General features: G+C 47.3%; 1 protein-coding gene across 1 annotated transcript in view; it reads right to left on the bottom strand.

Annotated features, from left to right (window-relative positions):
* The window catches only part of ADGRV1 (adhesion G protein-coupled receptor V1), a 1,990,932-nt gene that overhangs the window by 843,618 nt on the left and 1,127,804 nt on the right, over positions 1-19,510 (bottom strand). The window contains exons 74-75 of the mRNA XM_085632468.1: positions 18,635-19,452; positions 5,650-5,767 (exon numbers count right to left, since the gene is read on the bottom strand). Of these exons, the coding sequence (XP_085488594.1) occupies positions 5,650-5,767; positions 18,635-19,452 (936 nt within the window). The remainder of the gene's footprint in view (positions 1-5,649; positions 5,768-18,634; positions 19,453-19,510) is intronic.

Raw genomic sequence — 19,510 nt, 5'->3', positions numbered from 1 at the left:
TTTGATACACATATCTAATTTCAGATCTTTATTGAAGGGTAATGGAAATTGCATTAAATACCGTAAATTGTACATAGAAAGTGTTTCAGCAATGGCATATCAGAATTGAGGATTACTCTTATCAAAGAGGGCAATTTATATTATACAGGCGGTTTGTGTCTTTAGAAATGTGCTTGCTAAGCACAGATGCTGTCTCTCTGCTCTTGCTTTGTGAGAGGAGAGTAAAACAATCAGATCAGGGAGAAGGGAAGCCTCAGACAATGTAATAAGGATTTAAAAGAAATATTTAGACAGGCCGGGAAGGTTGTCGCCAAATGGCACGATGTATATATTGTTAAGTATTTGGATGGGGAGGTGGCTCCCTTAGGTGGATTAGAAGGGTGGCAGGACACCCTGTAATATCTAGACAGGACGAGGAAGTTGTTTACAAGAGTTGAGAAAGACAATGGAAGGATGTTAAGCTTTCTTTTCATATATTTGGGGGGGAGAGTATCTAAGGGTAATAGGCAGCGTAGGATAGTGAAAGAGGCCACACAAGGTGAGAGGGTGATCTATAGCTTCCCTCTGCACAACTGTTCTATTGCACTAGTTTACAGAGACTTTTTCAGTGGGGCCCACAGAACATAAAATTGTAGATGAGTAATTTTGAAGAAAGGGGAGTTTAGAAGTAATTAGGCCTACCCACAAGCAGATGCTACTTCACCTCTGGGATTTTGCCAACGCTGACATGTGAGAGTAAGCGCTCATGTGTCTTCTCTCACTCTGCTCCATTTTCCACTTTATTCTATTCAAGTGGTTAGTACCTCTAGAAAGAGGTCATGGACAGGCAGGGCTCTGTAAATCTGGGTCTTCGGCTGAAGCATGACACTCTTGGACAGGTACAGGGAGCATTACTGAATGTTTCCTATTTGCCTTTGAGCAATGCTGCAGTAACAAACTGTGGGAATGATATACCACTCCCGCCCTTTATCATGGCCAGGGATCTGCAGCTCTGGGGTAGGTTTTAGCCCCATTTCTCCTAGATCTTCAGCAATTTATTGGATTAGGAGTGAAGCTCTTTTTATTTCAAATAGTTTTCATTGATATTTCAAAAATTAAAACAACAGTGAATAAAGACAGAAAGACAAAAATAAATAATAAGCTCAAGATACAATGAAAGGGACGTTCCATTGTGCTGACATGCTTACAAAGAAAAACATAGATTTATAAAGAAAAACTTAGATTACAAATTGCATGCCATTAGATTAGATATACTTTCTACTATAGGTATAGCTGGTGAGGATGACTTTCTTAACATTATGACATGTTGACTTCATAGCATTATGACGCATTATGACAAGTTGACTTCATAATATTATGGCACATGAGATATCGAATGAAGTAAACAAGTGTGCATTTGTACATTCTATAAGGTTACATAGATGGCAGCTTTAACATAGTCTAATCATAACATATCGTTATTTCCATCCTAAGTCCATAGTTTGAGGGGCCTCTAGAAGGGAGTATGCAGCATGTCCATTTTGATATAGATTCTGAATGATGGAACAAAGGAAGAAAAACATCATCATAAGTGTATGCCTTAAGGTAAAATTGTCATCATTAATCAAGTGGTCTAGACTTGCTATCATCTAGTGAGGCAGTTAAGTTAAGTTTCCCAGGTGTGTCTTTGTTTCGTGTGTGAGTGAAGCTCTTTTTAACAGATTTTCATTATAGATCAGGGAGTGTGGTTCTAAAGGTGAGCGATCTTCCATCTGCCTGTTTTTATATAATGAAACATTGTATTTGGGGCACATCTTTCTACTGATTACTGTGTGTTCTCAAACATGGGAGTGGATTCTTTAAACTTTCAAACATAGGGGATGTTTTTCCTCACAAAAAGGAAGTTGATGAACATTGACCACAATCTGTGAACCTTGCATTATGTGTTTTTGTGATGGTCGCCATCATATATTTTTTGGTGTTTCTAGCTAATCCTTTGGCTTTGCTTTTTCTAGCCTGTAATTCATTTTTTTCCTATTTGAGAATATTAAGAAAAACAATCAAAAGGATTTTATGTTTTTTATATTTTTCTGGTTTCACAACTTATTTATATATAGCCTGCACATCGTCATTGTAGGCGTTTCCTCAAAAATAACTCAACCAATTTTCACAAAGTATGACAATTACAGTTGGCTTCCGCATAGAGTACCATTTATGCCCAACTTGAGATTTGCATGGTGTGCTCAAACCCTTCCTGTGAGATCTTAGATACTGCTTTGAATGGGGAAAACAAAGGATAAAATTACCTAATGGGTCACTGATTAATTTAATGATGGTACCATGAGATACACAGGGGCAAGATGATGAGGCTGAAAAATGTTAACACATATTAGGATGTAGGGAAAATTAATGCCCCAGGCATACTCTGGATTATGTTTTACCCTTATCAGGAGCACCATCATTAAATTAATCTGTGAGCCACTAGGTAATTTTCTCCTTCATTTTTTCCATCCAAAATGATGAAGCATGCCACCAAGGGTGGGTTAGCATTCAAGTCCAAAAACAACCATTGTAACATTCTTGTGGTGAATATAGTGTGTACCTGTTGAATCAGCAATCATTGAGCTTGCTGTATGTGTTTAGGATCTGAGATTAGGGAGGGTAGTGAGGTGGGTTTGCATTTCCTCCTCTTTTCGATTTCTATAGACTAGGTGCTGTGAATTGAATTTGTTATAAAATGATCCAAATGCTAATTGTTGTATGGAATATGATCTATATCTTGACATCTGAGTGGTATGAAGCCAATACTTTTTAAGGTATGTCTCAAAAAATGAGATTATGCTCCTTTTAGAAAGGAGATGCTTATTCATTTTGTTAACAGCCTACTCATTGTTTTGTACAGCATTCATCTTCTAGCTGGATATGTGTCCAGTAAATAACCAGCACTAGGTATTTCATGTTTTCAAGATCAATTCTAGCAATTGTCTGCAATGTACTGGGCATTTTCTAGTCATTGGGGTTCATTATGATGGCGGAAGAACCGCCACCGCCGGGCCGGCAGTCCTGCCGCCATCATACTGAATATTCCCACCGCCAAATTACGATGGCGGTGGGAATCACAATGGTTCCACGGCAGACGGAAAGTCCGTCCGCCATGGTTCTGCAAGGCGGTCCTTTTCCGCCTGCCCTGTGGGACCCGGAACCAGGGCAACATTGCGGTGGTGCCGTGCAGCCACCGCCGTAGTGATTATGGTATGCTCTTCTGCCTGTCTTTTTGCGGCGGATATCCCGCTGCAAAAAGACAGGTTGGGACTGGCTTTGGGGGCCCGTGTGGGCCCCCGCTGTGTGTGGGAGGGTGCAATGGGGCAGTTCCATGCACCAAGTGGCAGGCACCGCGTGGTGCCTGCCATGTGGTACAGGGAAATGGTGTGCATGCTCTTTTGACATTGCGGATGGTGCTGCAGCCAGAAGCACCATCCGCAATGTTAAAAGGTAAGGATGACCCCCGCCAGTATGGTGGGTGCATCCCAATTGCACCGGTGAGACCGCCGCACGTCTGGCAGGCGGTCCCAAAACCGTTATGATGAGCCCCATTGTTCCTTTGTGGTAGGGTGGACATCATGGATATTTTTCTTCCAGTTGTTTTTCTTTTTTGTATTAACAAACTCTTTCAAGAAGATTCTTCTGCAATAAGGCAGTATTACTAAAAAGTCTTTATAGACTTTGAATAACAGATTTGTATTAATATATCATCTTCAACAAGATTAGATAGAATGGCTATTGTCAGTATTTATAGTTTCTAGGAGCAGTATGCCTTGTGCTCTGGTGCCTTCTTTTACACTATTTCTTGTATGCATGTCATGCCAGTCTCTACTGTTACGCAATGTCCTAGGTTTGCCTTTTGTTCGGGTTCATGTACATGTTGTGCTACCTTTTAGCTGGATTGTTGCCAACTTGTATAATGTTTCTGGTTTGGTGATATTATTTTTTTATTTGTGGATATGTAGCAGGCTATAAGCGTTGTTATAATTATGTTGGAGTACATATGTGTACATTATTTTTCAACAACCTACTGTAACATACTACTATCTTTCAGCCCTCAGGGCTTTATCACCTGAATATTGTCCCTTCTATCAAGTATAATTATGTGAAAAATATCATACATAATAGCATAATGACCAGACCAGCTAAATTAACTATATGTATAAGTAACCACCCAATTAAAATAACATGGACCAATATACAACCTTTCTTATTTGTGATAATGTGTGATTGATGGGTCATATATTGAAATAACAGAATTGTGACACAACTCATCTGTTACTCAGCTGCAATGTCAAATCACCTTGAAGAAGAAGGATGGTTTTGTGTGAAATGAGTGGGCCCTTTTAAACAAGGAAGAGTTCATCAAGTGGTCTTGAATGGTCATGTATACAATCATGGTAAGGAAAACAGCAAACTTTTGATGGAACATGCATTTTTTGTCAATAGTGGGGCTGGGTGAAACTTACATATATATAGTTTCTTTAACCACATACATGGACTGAAAAATTGCAGGCCAAAGGTGAATTGAGTCCCTCTGCGGGGACCCAGTCCTCAGGGGGGTTGCTGGCACCCCAATGCCCTGTGACGCTGATTGACTACCTTGAAAAAATCAGAGTTAGTCTTTGTGCTCAGCCCATTCCAAATGGCTGTACAATGAACACTTAGAATGACTGAGACTTCCCACACTATCAGGGAACAGTTTCAAAGAAAATTAAAGCATGGAGAGGTAGAGGTAGCCACTAAATGCCCATGCATGAAAGGTAGAAAAAGAATTCTGGCACTATGGAATGAATGTATGGAAAGCTATTCAATTCAACATTCACAATAGTGAAATGCAGGCGTCGCCCCACTGCTTTCATCAGTGGAAATAAAATAAAAATAAAATGATAATAACTCGCTGTTATTATAATGTAATTTGTTTCTGCTGCTGCAGATTTGTAGGGACAGCTGCTATGTTCTCAGAGCAGGGGGCCATGGTGGGCACTCTATAAATACGCATGACTGTTTCGCCAGCCCTCTCGGGCTAGTCAAACAGTCATGTGCACTTTGGATGTTCTTCACCCAGGCTGCATTATAGCCTGAGTGGAGAACATGCCCAAGCTCCCATTCCCTGGCAGAGTGCTGAACCATGGCGATCAGACCAATCACAACACTGCATTGCAGCATTGTGATTGGCTTAGGGGAGCCTGGGTGTGTAGGACTGTCTGAGAAGAAACCGGAAATGTGTCTCTTGTCAGTTTAGCTTCTAAAGTAAGAAGAAAATGTACTTCGCAGTTCAAGCATACTTCTAACTTCTGAGTTCGACACCAACCTAAAGAATATAACTTTCAGGAATATTATTAGTCATTTTCTTCTACAGGCAACCATGAATTAACTCCTGACTGGAATGTTTTTTAATGTGCATCTATTTTACACCTCATTTATTTTCCTTATTAATATATTTGATATTAACAATTTTCTTCCTGATATTCGCATGGCTTTTACATGATTGGCTGAAAATCAGTCTACTTCATATTTCAATATTTCAGTAAATTATTTCTGCTAAAGGGGCATTCCATGGATTTAATGAAAGAATATACTACCGAACAATATGTCAATATCAGTTGTCATAGACTTTCACCGTACCTGTTAGGTTGCCTCCTTACTGTTAACTTCACTGTCCGGTTGTCAGAATCTTCATCGAGTACCATCCCATACAGTGACTCCATACTAAATCCCAGAATTCCATTTTGTAGATCATTTCCTATAAGGCAGTAATGCAATAAAAATGTTATTTATGGAGAAGTCTGAATTTAATTGCTTCTTAACATAGGTGACAAGCTACGTTCCCGCATCAGCATCTCTGCAATTTCAACAACTTAGCCATATTGAATTAGAAAACTGACTTCAAACTCCACCTACCCATCAGGGTATGTCCTGTAGTATAGTCCACAATAGGTTTCAAAGAGAGCAGCCTTCGTTCACCTTTGGGTGATAGATATGTCTGACAAGGCAATCACCTGACAAACTTGCATGTAGGAGCTTTGGATACCAAACCAACCTTTAAACAGATTCAGTAATAACTAAAGGCCATCAATCTACACACAAAAATGAAGTTAGAATAATTACTAAAACATAAATAAAGCTAAACAAAGACAAATCAAATGAAAACCCAGAAATAACAAAATACCACCAATGAGAACCATGGAGCAAAACAACAGAAACACAAGGAAAATATTTATGAGAGCCTCATTTTGAGTGACACGTGAGCAGAATATGATTTCACTGTCACATGATGATAGTGAAAGTGAAGTGTACATTCATTCAGATGTAGGGAGGAAGTTAAAGTGGTATTTAGGAGAAAGGTTTTGTGGGTTATGGTACGATCTTCACGTTTGTTTGTAGGTGGGGTAGCTAAGGATGGTGTTGCAACTTGGGACAATCTCATCACAAGTCAGTCTTTTTTTTAAAAACGGATTTTATTGTCTTTTACATAATTCTCACAGTATACAAAATCTCTGTTGCAAGTGAGTTAATTGTACCAAAGTATCTAACTACCCATGTAACATGTGAGCACATTCTGCTTCTCGCATTACAATTGCCTCTATATTGCTGTACAGTTCCATGCGTGGTCTGCTTTCATATCCCCCTCCCCCCAACTCGCAAACTAAAACTTAAGCATCCCCCTTAACCCCTCCCCCACCCCCGGCACTGCTGTCTCCTATTACTACAGAAAGTTGTCAATTGGTCTCTCATCGCCTAACACGTCACATTGTGTGTGTCGCTGTTCTCTGGCCGCTCTGAAGTAGCCCAGATCCTCCTCAGCGCAAGGGGCCATACTGATCCTCATCCCCTGCTGCCTGCTCTCCCCTTTTCCCCTGTCTCTGGGGGCTTCCCTGTCATGGGGAATGTTTAGGGGTGGTGGTCTCCGATCCAGCATCCTTGTCCCTCAGCTCCTCCATCAGGACCTCCCATGCCCGTGCCCTTTCTATTGTTCCCAATCCTCTTCTCGCATTTCTGAGCAAGATTCTGCCCTCGCTTCCAGACCATTTCTCTAACTCTATCTTTCATCTATGTATACTGGGGCCCTCCGGAGTCTTTCATCTACTTGTAATCTCCCGTTTCGCTAATATGAAGGAGAGGTCCTGGAATTTATCAGTGATCTTAGTCTTAGCTGTATAGGGAAATAGGTTAAGTAGAACATGCTCTGGTGCACACTGTACTATTCGTTCTGTAACCCTGGCCGTCTCCCTTGTTACCAGTAGTGAGTCAGAGCCTGACAGTGCCATACCATGTGGATGAAAGTCGCTCCGGTCTCTTTACACATTGGACATTCTGCATCCTCCATGTGGAACAACTGCTTAACCCGTTCAGGTGTTATATATGCTCGATGTAATGTGTAGAAACTAATGAGGCTAAAGCGTGCATTTCTGGATACCTTAGTCGTGCGTGAGAGGATGTTCTCCCAGTCTTTCTCTTCCAATGTTTTGTCAATATCTGCCACCCACTGATTCCTCAGTCTCTCCAGCGGTGGTATAGAGTCCCGCCCCATGGCCTTGTACAGGCAAGTAACAGCTTTTATAGTTCCCCCTGCCAATCCTATATACTCGCAGGTGGCATGCCGTGGTGGCTCTGATGTGCCCATGCACCAGTGTATCCTTATTGCCCCCGTAACTGCTCCGTAGAGCAAAAAGTGTCCCCTCGGTATGTCCCAATCTGTACTGAACTCTGCAAAGGAGAGTAGTTCCCCATCCCTGTATATGTCCCCCACCTTTGACGACCCGGCCTGTTCCCAGTCTTCGATTCCCCTCCAATTTCCCCCATGTGGGAGTTCACTTAGGAGGGTCAGTGGCAGTTCTGGTGAGTAGGGATAACGTATCCTAGTTTTTTGTAAGCACCGGCCCCAGCATCGGCGTATCACTCTATGCTCATTGCTTTGATCCTGATGGGCCCTCGCAGTCCCTAACATCATTTTCTTTAGGGAAAAAGGGGGGGGGGGTCACCTGTCCGGCGCTACCCTTCCCGCCATTCACTGTGTAAATCTCTGCAATTGTCCCACCAAGTAATACGCTTCCAGGTCCGGCATGGCAAGCCCCCCTCCACCTGTGGCCTCTTAAGCGTGGTGAGGGCTACCCTGCGTCTGCCCGTTCCCCATGTAAATGCAGAGATGCAGGAGTCCAACTCTCAGAACCAAGCTCCCAGTATCCACAGCGGCAGCATAGTAAAAAAGTAAAGCAGCCTGGGGAGAGCCACCTTCTTTAGAAGGGAAATCCGGCCAGCCATCAATAAGGGGCGCCCCCCCAGAATGCCATGCTGTCCTTGAGAGTCCACAGCGCCCCTCCTATATTTCCTTCCTGTACATCTGTCATGGAATAGAAGACCCTCACCCCCAGGTACGGGAAACATCTGGGCTCCCACTGCAGCCTCCCCAGGTCCTCCAGCGTCGGAGTGTCCACCCCCATTGGAAATAGCTGAGACTTCTGCCAATTAACTTGGAGACCTGACAACCTGCTGAATCTCTCCATCATTCCTCGTGACCCTCGGAACTCCTCCCCCGTATTGCTAAGGGAAAGCATAAGGTCATCTGCATACAGCGCTATGTGGTGTCATTGACCTCCTAACTGGAGGCCTCCATACACCTCCCCAGACCGTGCCCTACACACCAGTGGCTCCACCGCCAGCGCAAACAGCAGCGGGGTGAGGGGGCACCCTTGACTTATGCCCTTTTCCACCCTGTTTTGGGCTGATATCGTACATCCCGTATGCACCCTTGCCACTGGGCCAGCATATAACAGTCACACCCATTGCAGGATGTCTTGTCCAACCCCCATTTTTGCTAGGATTGCATAGAGGAACTCCCACTCAAGGCCTTCTCTATGTCTATTGCAAATATCACACCCTCTCGCTCCTCTAACACTCCAAGCACCAAGATAGAAAATAACCGCTGTATGTTCAGGTTCATATTTCTGGTTAGGATAAATCCTGCTTGGTCCAAGTGGGCCAGAGCCATCATGTGCGGCACCAGCCTTGTTGCTTACAGCTTGCTCAATATTTTGAAGTCGAGATTCAGCATTGACAGGGGTTTGTACGCCGCACATTCCAGGGGAGACTTGTCAGGTTTAAGCAAGGGGACTATCACTGCTTCCCAAGTGGTGTTTGGCAGCTGGCCTCCATCCTTAGCTTCTGTATACATCTCTACTAATCTAGGAACCAGTTCGTCTGCATATGCTGCATAGAACTCCTTAGAGAGCCCCTCTGTGCCTGGGGTCTTTCCCCTCGCCAATTCCTTAATGGCAACTCTGATCTCATGCTCTGATATTTCTGCCCCAAGTTGGTCTGGATTCTTCTCAGATAGGACATGGAGGGGAAGCTCTGACAAGTACTCCTCTATCTCCTCTTCGCCTCTATGCCCCGAGTTCTTCTACAGCTTCTCGTAGTCACCGTAAAATGTGTTATTTATATTGCCTTGCCTGCGTAGTGGGCGCCCTTCTGGGTTTGCTATTTTAATTATCGTGTTCCCCCTGCAAGTGTGGTTGGCAAGCCATGCCCAGAGCTGCTTATCCCTCTCCACATGCACCCTATCGGTATATGCTCTGTAGTCAAAGTACCTTAGTCATTCCTCCTGAGCAGCTACCTCCTCCTTTGCCTCTAGTAGCTCCTGTTTTAATTCGGGGTGGTTCGGGTGCCTAAGTTCAACCTCTCTCAGCACTCAGTCAGCCCTTTCAACGTCCGTAAGCAACGTTCATCTCACTCCAATGGACGCCGCCATACATCGCCCCCTGATTACTGCCTTGAAGGCTTTCCACTCCATCACCCTCGAGTTAGTGGTATGAGCGTTGTGCGCAAAATAGGTTGTGATGTGACCCCTGACTTTGTGTAGAAATACTTAATCTTCTAGGGCATCTTGCTTTAAATGCATGTAGGTATGGGTTGCTGCTGCGTCCCCCAGTGCAGTCTAGTTAATATCGGGTTGTGGTCGGACACAATTCATATGATCTATTCTGTGCCATAGAGTCGTGTATGCATTTCCGGTGAGCACAGGAAGGTATCCAGTCGCACATATAAGTTGTGAACGTGTGAGAGGTGGGAGCACTCCCTCTCCGTCGGGTGGGTGCGTCTCCATGTGTCCACTAATTCACATTGGGCCTGCCAGTCCCTAAATACCCTGGCTGTTTTATGAACCAGAAAGTCCCGAAGGGGCGGGTGGGAGCAACCAAGGTCCGGGTCTGCAATGCAATCGAAATCTCCCCCCATGATGATCAAACCGGTCATGTATGGTGCCAGAATCCCAGACATCCGCTCTAGGAAAGCCCCCTGGCATTTGGTCCGTACATATTTACTAATGTTATATCCTGCCCATCTAGCCTTCCTGTCACTATAACATACCGGCCATCTGGATCTACTTTGTGCCCCATGTGCTGAAAGGGAACCCCCACACTCACCCAGATTAACGCTCCCCTTGCAAATGCCAACAAGGAGGTATAATATGCCTGTCCCCTCCATCCCCTGTGTAATGCTGCCCCTTCTGATGCCAGAGTGTGAGTCTCCTACAGCATTGGTTATGTGGATTCTACACCTATTTAAGTGAGAGAAAATTTCATAACACTTGTGCATCGAGTGCATGCCCGGACGTTCCAGGATAGGTGGTTAAATGTCATTGGTTTTGGCATTGCAAAGTTATTTCCCCCCCCTCCTCATATGTTCCCCCCGGCCGGTCCGCTTCCGGCGGCCTATCCTGCATGGTGCGGTCAGTGCCACAGTAGTTCTTGGCTCTTCGTGGTAGACAGCAGTGCCCCACTTTACAATTAAGTAAACACCCCAACTTCCCCACCCCAGGCAAAGCGGGAATCTCCCTCTCATGCAAACTACGCACAAGTGTGCCAACTAAATCAGTGTCCAATGTCCAGGCAGCAGCGAAGCTAGCGCCTGTTTGAAGGAGAGCCCTTCTCCCCATCCCCTGTGTCCCCCCCAATGCATGGTGCCTAGAGGCATCAAGTCCAGCCCCGGCTCTTCGGCTCCAATGAGCTCATGGTCGGATTAGCCTGTTCCCCCCCTCCCGCTCAAGCTCCCTGTTTGCTACTTGCGTGTCTTGTGTCCCTCAGATGATGTCGTCTGCCACTCTGGAAGTCATCTCAGGCAGGGTCTGACTAGCCTCCCCCACAGTGCTCTGGCTGGTGTCTGAGTCCGAGTCTCTTGGGTCCTCTCCAGACAAGGAGGAGGTATCTCAAGTCCCATGGGCGCTCAAGGATGCCACTGCCGCTACCGCCCTTTCTCTGTCCCGTCGAGTTTCTTCAGCCATTGGTAGTCTCTTGGGTTTCTCCCCCTTATCCAGGGGTCGTGATGGGTCTCGCTCCTATCCTTCTGAGTCCTCGCCTCTGTTGTCCAGTGGGCCTTGCTTCTCGATCCAATCCCATACTTCCTGCGGCACACTGAAAAACCTAGTTCCTCCTTTAGAGATCATCCGCAGCTTGGCCGGCAACACCATGGAATATGCTAACCCCATTTGTCTCAATTTTTACTTAGCTGTGAGGTAGGATGCTCTCTGTCTTTGTACTTCGAGAGAAGTCGGGTAAGATCCCAACAGTGCTGTTGTCAATCTTGAGGTGCCCTTTGATCCGCGCTTGGCTCAATATCTGATCTCTATCCTTGTAGAAGAGCAGCCGCGCCACCACAGGTCTCGGTGGCCTTCCAGGTGGAGGTGCTCTTGCGGGGACTCTGTGCGCCCGTTCCAATGCAAAGTATGGGGACAAGCCTTCCTCCACCATCTCGGTGTGGATCCAATTTTCCAGATAGGCGATCACATTGTTCCCTTCTATCTCCTCAAGCAGGCCTATGACTTAGATATTATTGTGGCGTACCCTGTTTTCAGCGTCCTCAGCTCTCATCTCAAGCACGTGCACCCATTTTTTCAATGTCTGTGATTTTGTGGGTAACCGTGCCCACTTGTGGCTTCAGTTCTCTGATGTCTCCTTCTGTTGTTGTGACCTGGTCTGCGAGCTTCCTATGGTCTACCCTCAGGAGTCCTAGGTCTTCCCGAAGCATATCAATCTTAGATTCAACGACGATGTGGATTCTTCTATGGCCTGAAGGATATCAGAAAGGGACAGGTCGTTGTGGGCTTCTTTCCTCTCACTTCGGGTCCCTGCCCATAGGCTTAACTCACCAGCCTCTTCTCCTGACTGTTCCTGATATTCACCTTCCCGTCTTTTGGAGACTCTGCCCATGATGTTTAGTGTCTACTAGTGGGGGGTTCTCTCCCGCTCCCACTATCTTTTATCCAAGCTTTGCTCAAGGATTCACCCACCTTCAGCATTGTCCGCGTGGCCTCTGCAGCTGTCTTCCCACGTCTGCGACGCTGGCCTGGGTCCTTAATCTGGGCTGTTGTTTGCGTCCAGTCAATCATGTGCCTTCGTCCTAATATTGTGGAGATGCTACCCCACCTCAAAGCTCTTAGTTGTAGCAACCCATGGCCTTAGACAGCTCTTGTCCCATTATAGTTACTAATTCGCGGGGTCTCCCCTTTTCCTGTGGCAGATCCCGTGGTCTCAATGAGCCTCGTGGTCCGTTGTGTGGCTCTCTATGAGCCTCTTATGGTAATTTTCATGGCAGTCTTATGTTTTCTAAGGAGACAGAGCTCTCCACATGTTTGCAGGGCCCCGAGCTTCCCAGCTCTCCACCGCGGCCCTCCAGGCCTTTTCCGTCCCCTTGGTGCCTTCGTATCAGCCCATTCGCTTCCTTCTCTCTGACTTACCAGCTCTCAGTTTTCTTGGTGGGTACCGGGCAGTGAGCATGCTGGTTCTCCGCCACCCCTGGTGGGTAGAACTACAGTGCCGTCTTCCTTGGGGTCTTTGGGTGCCCTGAGCCTGTTTCAGTTCAGGCCTTGGCCGCCATCCTACCCGGCCTTTAAGCTATGTATCCTCAATGTGTTCTGAACCCACTATGTCAGGCCCAGTAGGTGCGGCGGTAGCTCCGCAGCCACCCGCTCCATGCTTCCTCTCATACTCCTCCTTATTAAGCCCCTCTGATCGCTGCCCTCCACTCCCACATTCCTGAGCTCAATCTCTCAGCCCCGGGCTTCCTCAACGTCAGGGCTCTTTGCTGCTTTTGCCCGTACCCTCCTCCCTGGGGACTCCTTACTGTTAGTTCCCGGAAGGTACCAGCTCCTCGCCTTTCTGTGTGTCCACAGAGGCAGCCCGTAGCACCCCCTCGCAGCGAGGGCCACCTCGCTTCTTCCCTGGGTGGTCAGGCCGCGGCCGCCATTTTGCCCAACCTCGCGGTCCTGCCTCTAACTCCATGTTCCTCCCGGAGCTCGGCGTCCAGCAGTTTTCTTTTCTGCACCGCCAGGCGCAGCAGTGTTTTTAAGGTTGGGGGAAGATGTCAGCTGTAGCGGGGGCCCCCCTATATCGGGCAGGATGGCACTGGATGAGGGATCACCGGCAGGAGCTCTGGTCTAGCCTCCCAGCTCCATTGGCGTCCAGCCGCCGCCATCATAAGTCAGTCTTGATTAGGGATGAGTCAGGTATCTAATGGACAGAGTATGTAAGTTGTTATTTTCTACTCAGTACCAGAGGTCTGCAGCATGTCTCTGCAGAAAGTGTCCACTAATAAGCACAGAAGAGATGGGGTTGGAATGTGGGCGTTATGAGTGCCTAGAGGATGCTGTTGAAAAATGTTTACTTGCGAAAGTAGTTGAGTTTTTTGTGTGACAATGGAGTGTGGAGAAGGAACTGGTATGCACAAGTTTTAATGAAAATGGGGTTCTCACCTTCAGCCACAAATGACGTAAATGAAGGTAAGGCACTTGTGTCTCAAATACAGGTTGTGCACTGCTTATTCATAGTACAGGTCAGACACATGCAGTTTAGGCACAGATGAAGCCGACTGCACAATTTGCAGAAAATGGTGGTTTGGGGGAAGTTGGTACGTAACTTTAAGTAGCTGCTGGTGGAAGTTCCACGGGTTGAGACCCATACTGGACACCAAAGATCTCTCTAATGTAGGAATTCTTGATGTCATTTGGCAACCATATGCTGGTGCAAATAGAGCTTCCAGTCAAATTATATTTGTGTGTGTTACTCGGCTTGGCACATTTGAAATTAGCACAATGAAGTTGGAACCTCCTAATTGTCCAAGGGAGCTCTACCTCAGATGTCTCCTTTATGTTACATGTCACTGATTGAAGGGAAGGATCTGCTGCACTTTGAAGGTTAGGTATAACTATATGCATGAGGTTCAGTCCGAATTGTTTTCAGTGAATAGCAGTAGCGCCACAATTAGAAATGGGAAGGACACATTGTTTGTGGACTTCATGGGCTTGCTTTTCCCGACGCAAACCTGATACAAATTATGCGGGTAACCTGTGGACATTCTAATTTGAGCACTTTAGAACAGGTAAAGCATGCAGTATTATCTCCCATTCTGAGGCGCAAAACTCGTAATATTGGGACAGTTGCACCGCCGGTATAAACACATTTAGTGGTATTGGTATTTACCTGGTGAACGATTACTACTTGAATTGAATAGGTCCTGAAATGAAGGCCTAAATCTAGCAAAGTAACATTGTAGGAAACAGCCATAGCAAATCTAACAGCTCTCATGGCACACCTGCAGCCAGGACACCATCAGACTGGAGATGAGGAAATGCAAAAAACCCACAAGGTAACAGGTCTTCTCCGGTTATGCACCCATCACCATATCCATCAGGTCTGTCCCAACCTTGCTCCAATTAAAGAAAGAGTTAATGGCTTACTACCTCTTTAAGGAACACTACATCATGATGTAGTAACAGTCCTCTCTCTTAGAAACCAGGAGCTGTATCATGAGCGCAGGGGTGAGTGTCTGTTTTATGCACCTGCAGTGTGTAAAGTGAATCAATTTAACCCAATATTTCTATGAGTTAGGCAGTGGCACCTGCCACAAACAAAAAGTGGTGGGGATCTTGTAGCCATCCCGGACGGCTACAAGATCACCCACAGAGACCGCACCAACGGAGTGGGAGGTGGAATCGCCATCATTCACAAGTCCACCCTCAAGGTCTCAACCAACTCCGACGACACCCTCAACACCTCCGAACACCTGCACTTCCAGATCCATACCGATCCCAACACCACCCTCAGAGGAACTCTGATCTACAGAGCCCCCGGACCCCGGCCACAGTTCAGCGACTCCATCGGCGACTTTGTCAGCACGCATGCTCTTGCATCCACGGACTACATCCTCCTCAGGGACTTGAACTTCCACCTCGAGAAAAACAACAACACCAGCTCCACCACCCTGGTCGACAACCTCGCCAACCTCAGACTCAAACAGCTCGTCACGACTCCCACCCACTCCGCCGGACACACGCTTGATCCCATCTTCTCCGCAAGCCCCCACATCTCCTTCAGCCACACCACCGAACTCCACTGGACCGATCATCGCTGCGTCCACTTCTCATTCGAGAAGCCTACCACGCACCAATGCACCCAACAGATCCCCCGCCGCTGCTGGAGCAAAATCCCCGAAGACCAGCTACACACCGTCCTAACCCGTAGCCCACCCACAGACCCCACCGACCCCGACGCCGCTGCCAGAAACCTCAGACGCTGGATCGAAGACTGCGCCAACACCCTCGCCCGATCAAGAACCCCGCCATCAGCTGCACCAACAAGATGGCTGGATGGTTCACCGCGAACCTCCAGACCTCCAAGCAAAAACTGCCGAAGGCTGAAGAGGAAATGGCGCCACGAACAAACACCGGAGAACCAAACAGCCCACAAGAATGCCATACACCAGCATCATCACCTCATCAGATCCGCCAAAAAGACCTCCTTCAAGGACCACCTCGACAACAACGCACACAACAGCAAAGAGCTCTTCAACATTGTGAAGGACCTCTCCAACCCCAGCGCCAGCACCAACAACATCCCACCTTCGCAAGACCTGTGCAACTCCCTGTCCTCCTTCTTCCACTGCAAAATCGCAGACATCCACAACAGCTTTGACAACCAGGCCTTCACTACAGCCTGCGACACCTCACACCCCTCGACCACCACCCACGGAGACCCCCTCCTCACCTGGACCAACATCAACGACGACAACACCATCAAAATAATGAGCACCATCCACTCCAGCTCTCCGACAAACCCGTGCCCCCACCACATCTTCAACAAAGCCAGCGCCACCATCGCACCCCACCTTCGCAAAGCCATCAACATCTCCTTCAAGACCACGACCTTACCGGAGAGCTGGAAGCATGCTGAGATCAACACCCTGCTCAAGAAGCTCAAAGCAGACCCCAAGGACCTCAAGAACTTCCGGCCCATCTCCCTGCTCCCGTTCCCGGTGAAGGTCATCAAGAAAACTGTCAACAAACAGCTGACCCGCTACCTCAAGGAGAACAACATCCTAGACCCATCCCAGTCCAGGTTCCGCAGCAACTACAGCACCGAGACAGCCCTAATGGCCACCACCGATGACATCAAGGCCTTGCTGGACAACGGCGAGACCGCGGCCCTCATCCTCCTGGACCTGTCAGCCGCCTTCGACACTGTCAGCCACCGCACCCTACGCACCCACCTCCATGACACAGGAATCCAAGGCAAAGCATTGGACTGGACCACCTCCTTTCTCTCCGACAGAGCATCCGCCTCCCCCTTCCGATCCAAAGCCACCAAGAACATCTGCGGCGTTCCCCAAGGATCCTCCCTCAGCCCGACGCTGTTCAACATATACATGGCCCCACTCGCTCACGTCGCCAGACTGCACGACCTCAACATCATCTTATACGCCGACGACACACAACTGATCCTCTCGCTCACCAAGGACCCTATCACCGCCAAAACCAACCTCCACGAAGCAATGAAAGCCGTCACCGAATGGATGAAGAACAGTCGTCTGAAGCTGATCTCGGAAAAGATGGAGGTCCTCATCCTCGGCTCCACGCCTTCGGCCTGGGACGACTCCTGGTAGCCGACTGCCCTGGGAGCAGCTCCAACACCCACCGACCAAGCACGCAACCTGTGATTTATCCTCGACACTACACTCTCCATGACCAAGCAAGTCAACGCCATCTCATCCTCCTGTTTCAACACCCTCCGCATGCTCCGAAAGGTCTACAAGTGGATCCCCACCGACACTAGAAGAATGGTCACCCAGGTCCTCGTCAGCAGCAGACTGGACTACGGTAACTCCCTCTACGCGGGAGCCCCGGCCAAACTGCTGAAATGACTGCAATGCATACAGAACGCCTCTGCCCGCCTAATCCTCGATATCCCTCGCCACAGTCACATCACACCCCACCTGAGAGATCTGCACTGGCTCCCCCGTCAACAGGAGGATCACCTTCAAGCTTATCACCCACGCACACAAAGCCCTCCACAACACCGGTCCAGCATACCTCAACAAACGGCTCACCTTCTACACCCCGAACCGCCAGCTCCGCTCCACCGACCTTGCCCTCGCCACCGTCCCCCACATCAGGAGAACGACCACCGGCAGCAGATCATTCTCACACCTCGCTGCCGAGTCCTGGAACACCCTCCCCGTCATCCTACGGCAGACCGAAAACCTACTAACCTTCAGGAAGCTACTGAAGAACTGGCTGTTCGAGCAGTAGCAGCACCCCTCCCCCCAGCGCCTTGAGACCCTCATGAGTGGGTAGCGCGCTTTACAAATGTCTTGATTGATTAATTGGGTGGAGGGTTAATGGGGGGGCAGCATGGGAGGGAGAGTGCTGGGATTTTAATAATAATTTTAAAAAAGGAAGACTTGCCTGAAGCTGCCGGCCGCCTCTGGCATCGCGCCTCAGTGCTCTTTTTCCTGGTCCCAGCAGACACTGGGACAGCATCAGACACTCCCTGTGCAATACCGCGCTGCTCCCATGTAGCAGCGTGCGGTTTGGCCTGAGCAGGCTGGTTCGATGATCTGCTCAGGCAAAGGGAGTCGGTGCTGTTTCTCCAACCTGGCTTCTATACAACTGGGTTGGAGAAACCTAAGTGCGCATGTGTGTTTGGTCGGCCCAAGACGGCCGACCAAACACACATGTAAACTTAGAAGTGCACCAACAAGTCCTCTTTCCCCTTCCATGGCCCTGGCCCCACCCCTGCCTGCATACGCTGGCTCAGCCAACAGGTGAAAAATAAAACAATGATAAAATATTGTTTTATTTTTCAGTTGCTGCTCATGGCCAGTTGTGCAGCGCTCCTCCTCCTCCATTGGGGAGGAGCTGACCCTGGAGTTGGGCATGATTTTCAGACATTACAGTTCGGAAACAGTCTAACAACATGACTTGATCACTTACATGGATTTTTCACCATGCTTTTCACTGCCTCCCAGCAGTTTGCATACTGTTTTATGGAAGAGTGTGGGACCCAGCAACAAATTTTTGGCTGCCACCCTATTTACCTCATCGCTGATGCTCTAACTAGCTTTAAGATGCAGAAGCAATTACCCTTGCCTATTTGATGCTTGCTGTCTGATAATCAAAAAAATGCAGACAATATTCAAATTCAATTTGTATTCTTCAACATATTCATGATTGCTACTTGTGTCTTGGCTTCTTGAAAATTCACTGGTTCTGATTTTTACGCTAAATATTTGGCATATTTAGGTGTTGGTAATGTTACAATTGAATTAAAAAAAAGTAAAATACCTTTAATGAATATTGTCGTGTAGGCTGCACCTTCTGAAACCTGTGCTCCCCCTTGTGGATCTGTTAAAAAGACGTAAAATACTTCCTGGCCTTCAGGCTCATCATCATCCAAAATTCTAATGGACACATTGGTCTCCATTTCTCCATCCTGAAAAGTAATTGCTATAACCTGTTCATCAAAGTCCAGACCTTCAGTGGCCCATGGTGACCTTGTCATTTCATGGGTGCTATGGAAAGGCAGTCCACTCAACCCGTCTTGTGCACTGGTCCCACCAAAGGTTTTTACTGTCACTTTGACAATGCCTTTCAATCCTTGGGTGCGTCTGACATTCAGTAGTACGGCACTGGGTGTACTGGCATTTGTGTCTTCTTCTGTATGAATCAGAGAAGGGCCAAGAGTGAAGATTCCATTAGTGATGTCATTGGCTAATATTGTTATTGATGCAACACTGAAATCTGAATTTAAGCGGGGATTCTTTTGGAACATGCCCACATGTTCCACCGAAGTAAGGTTTATATAAAACACTTCGTCCATCTCCGGAATCTTGTCATCAATGATTGAGATGTTCATGAGCGCACTGATCTGAAGGTTTTCAAAAATGGCTTCTCCATTTTCAATAGGCACAAAGTCTTCATGGGCTTTGGCACCAGCTGCAACTGTCTGATACTTCACTTTTGTTTTATTTCCTTGGAAGCCATAAAGCCGCTGTACATGCATCGAGACCACCTGCACACCTTCCTCCACTGTGAACTGCCTGGAACTGGGGGCAAATTGGAAGACTCCAAATGGCTCAATTTGAGCTACAGTAAATCCCGATCTAAAGAGAAAAAACAACACAATTCAAACAGTGCCTTATCACTGTAAAAGTACTCTGA

This window comes from Triturus cristatus, chromosome 2_1 (assembly GCF_964204655.1).
Source record: "Triturus cristatus chromosome 2_1, aTriCri1.1, whole genome shotgun sequence".
Lineage (NCBI taxonomy): Eukaryota > Metazoa > Chordata > Amphibia > Caudata > Salamandridae > Triturus > Triturus cristatus.
Note: the sequence above shows the minus strand (reverse complement) of the source record. Positions and strands in the feature narration are given on the sequence as shown.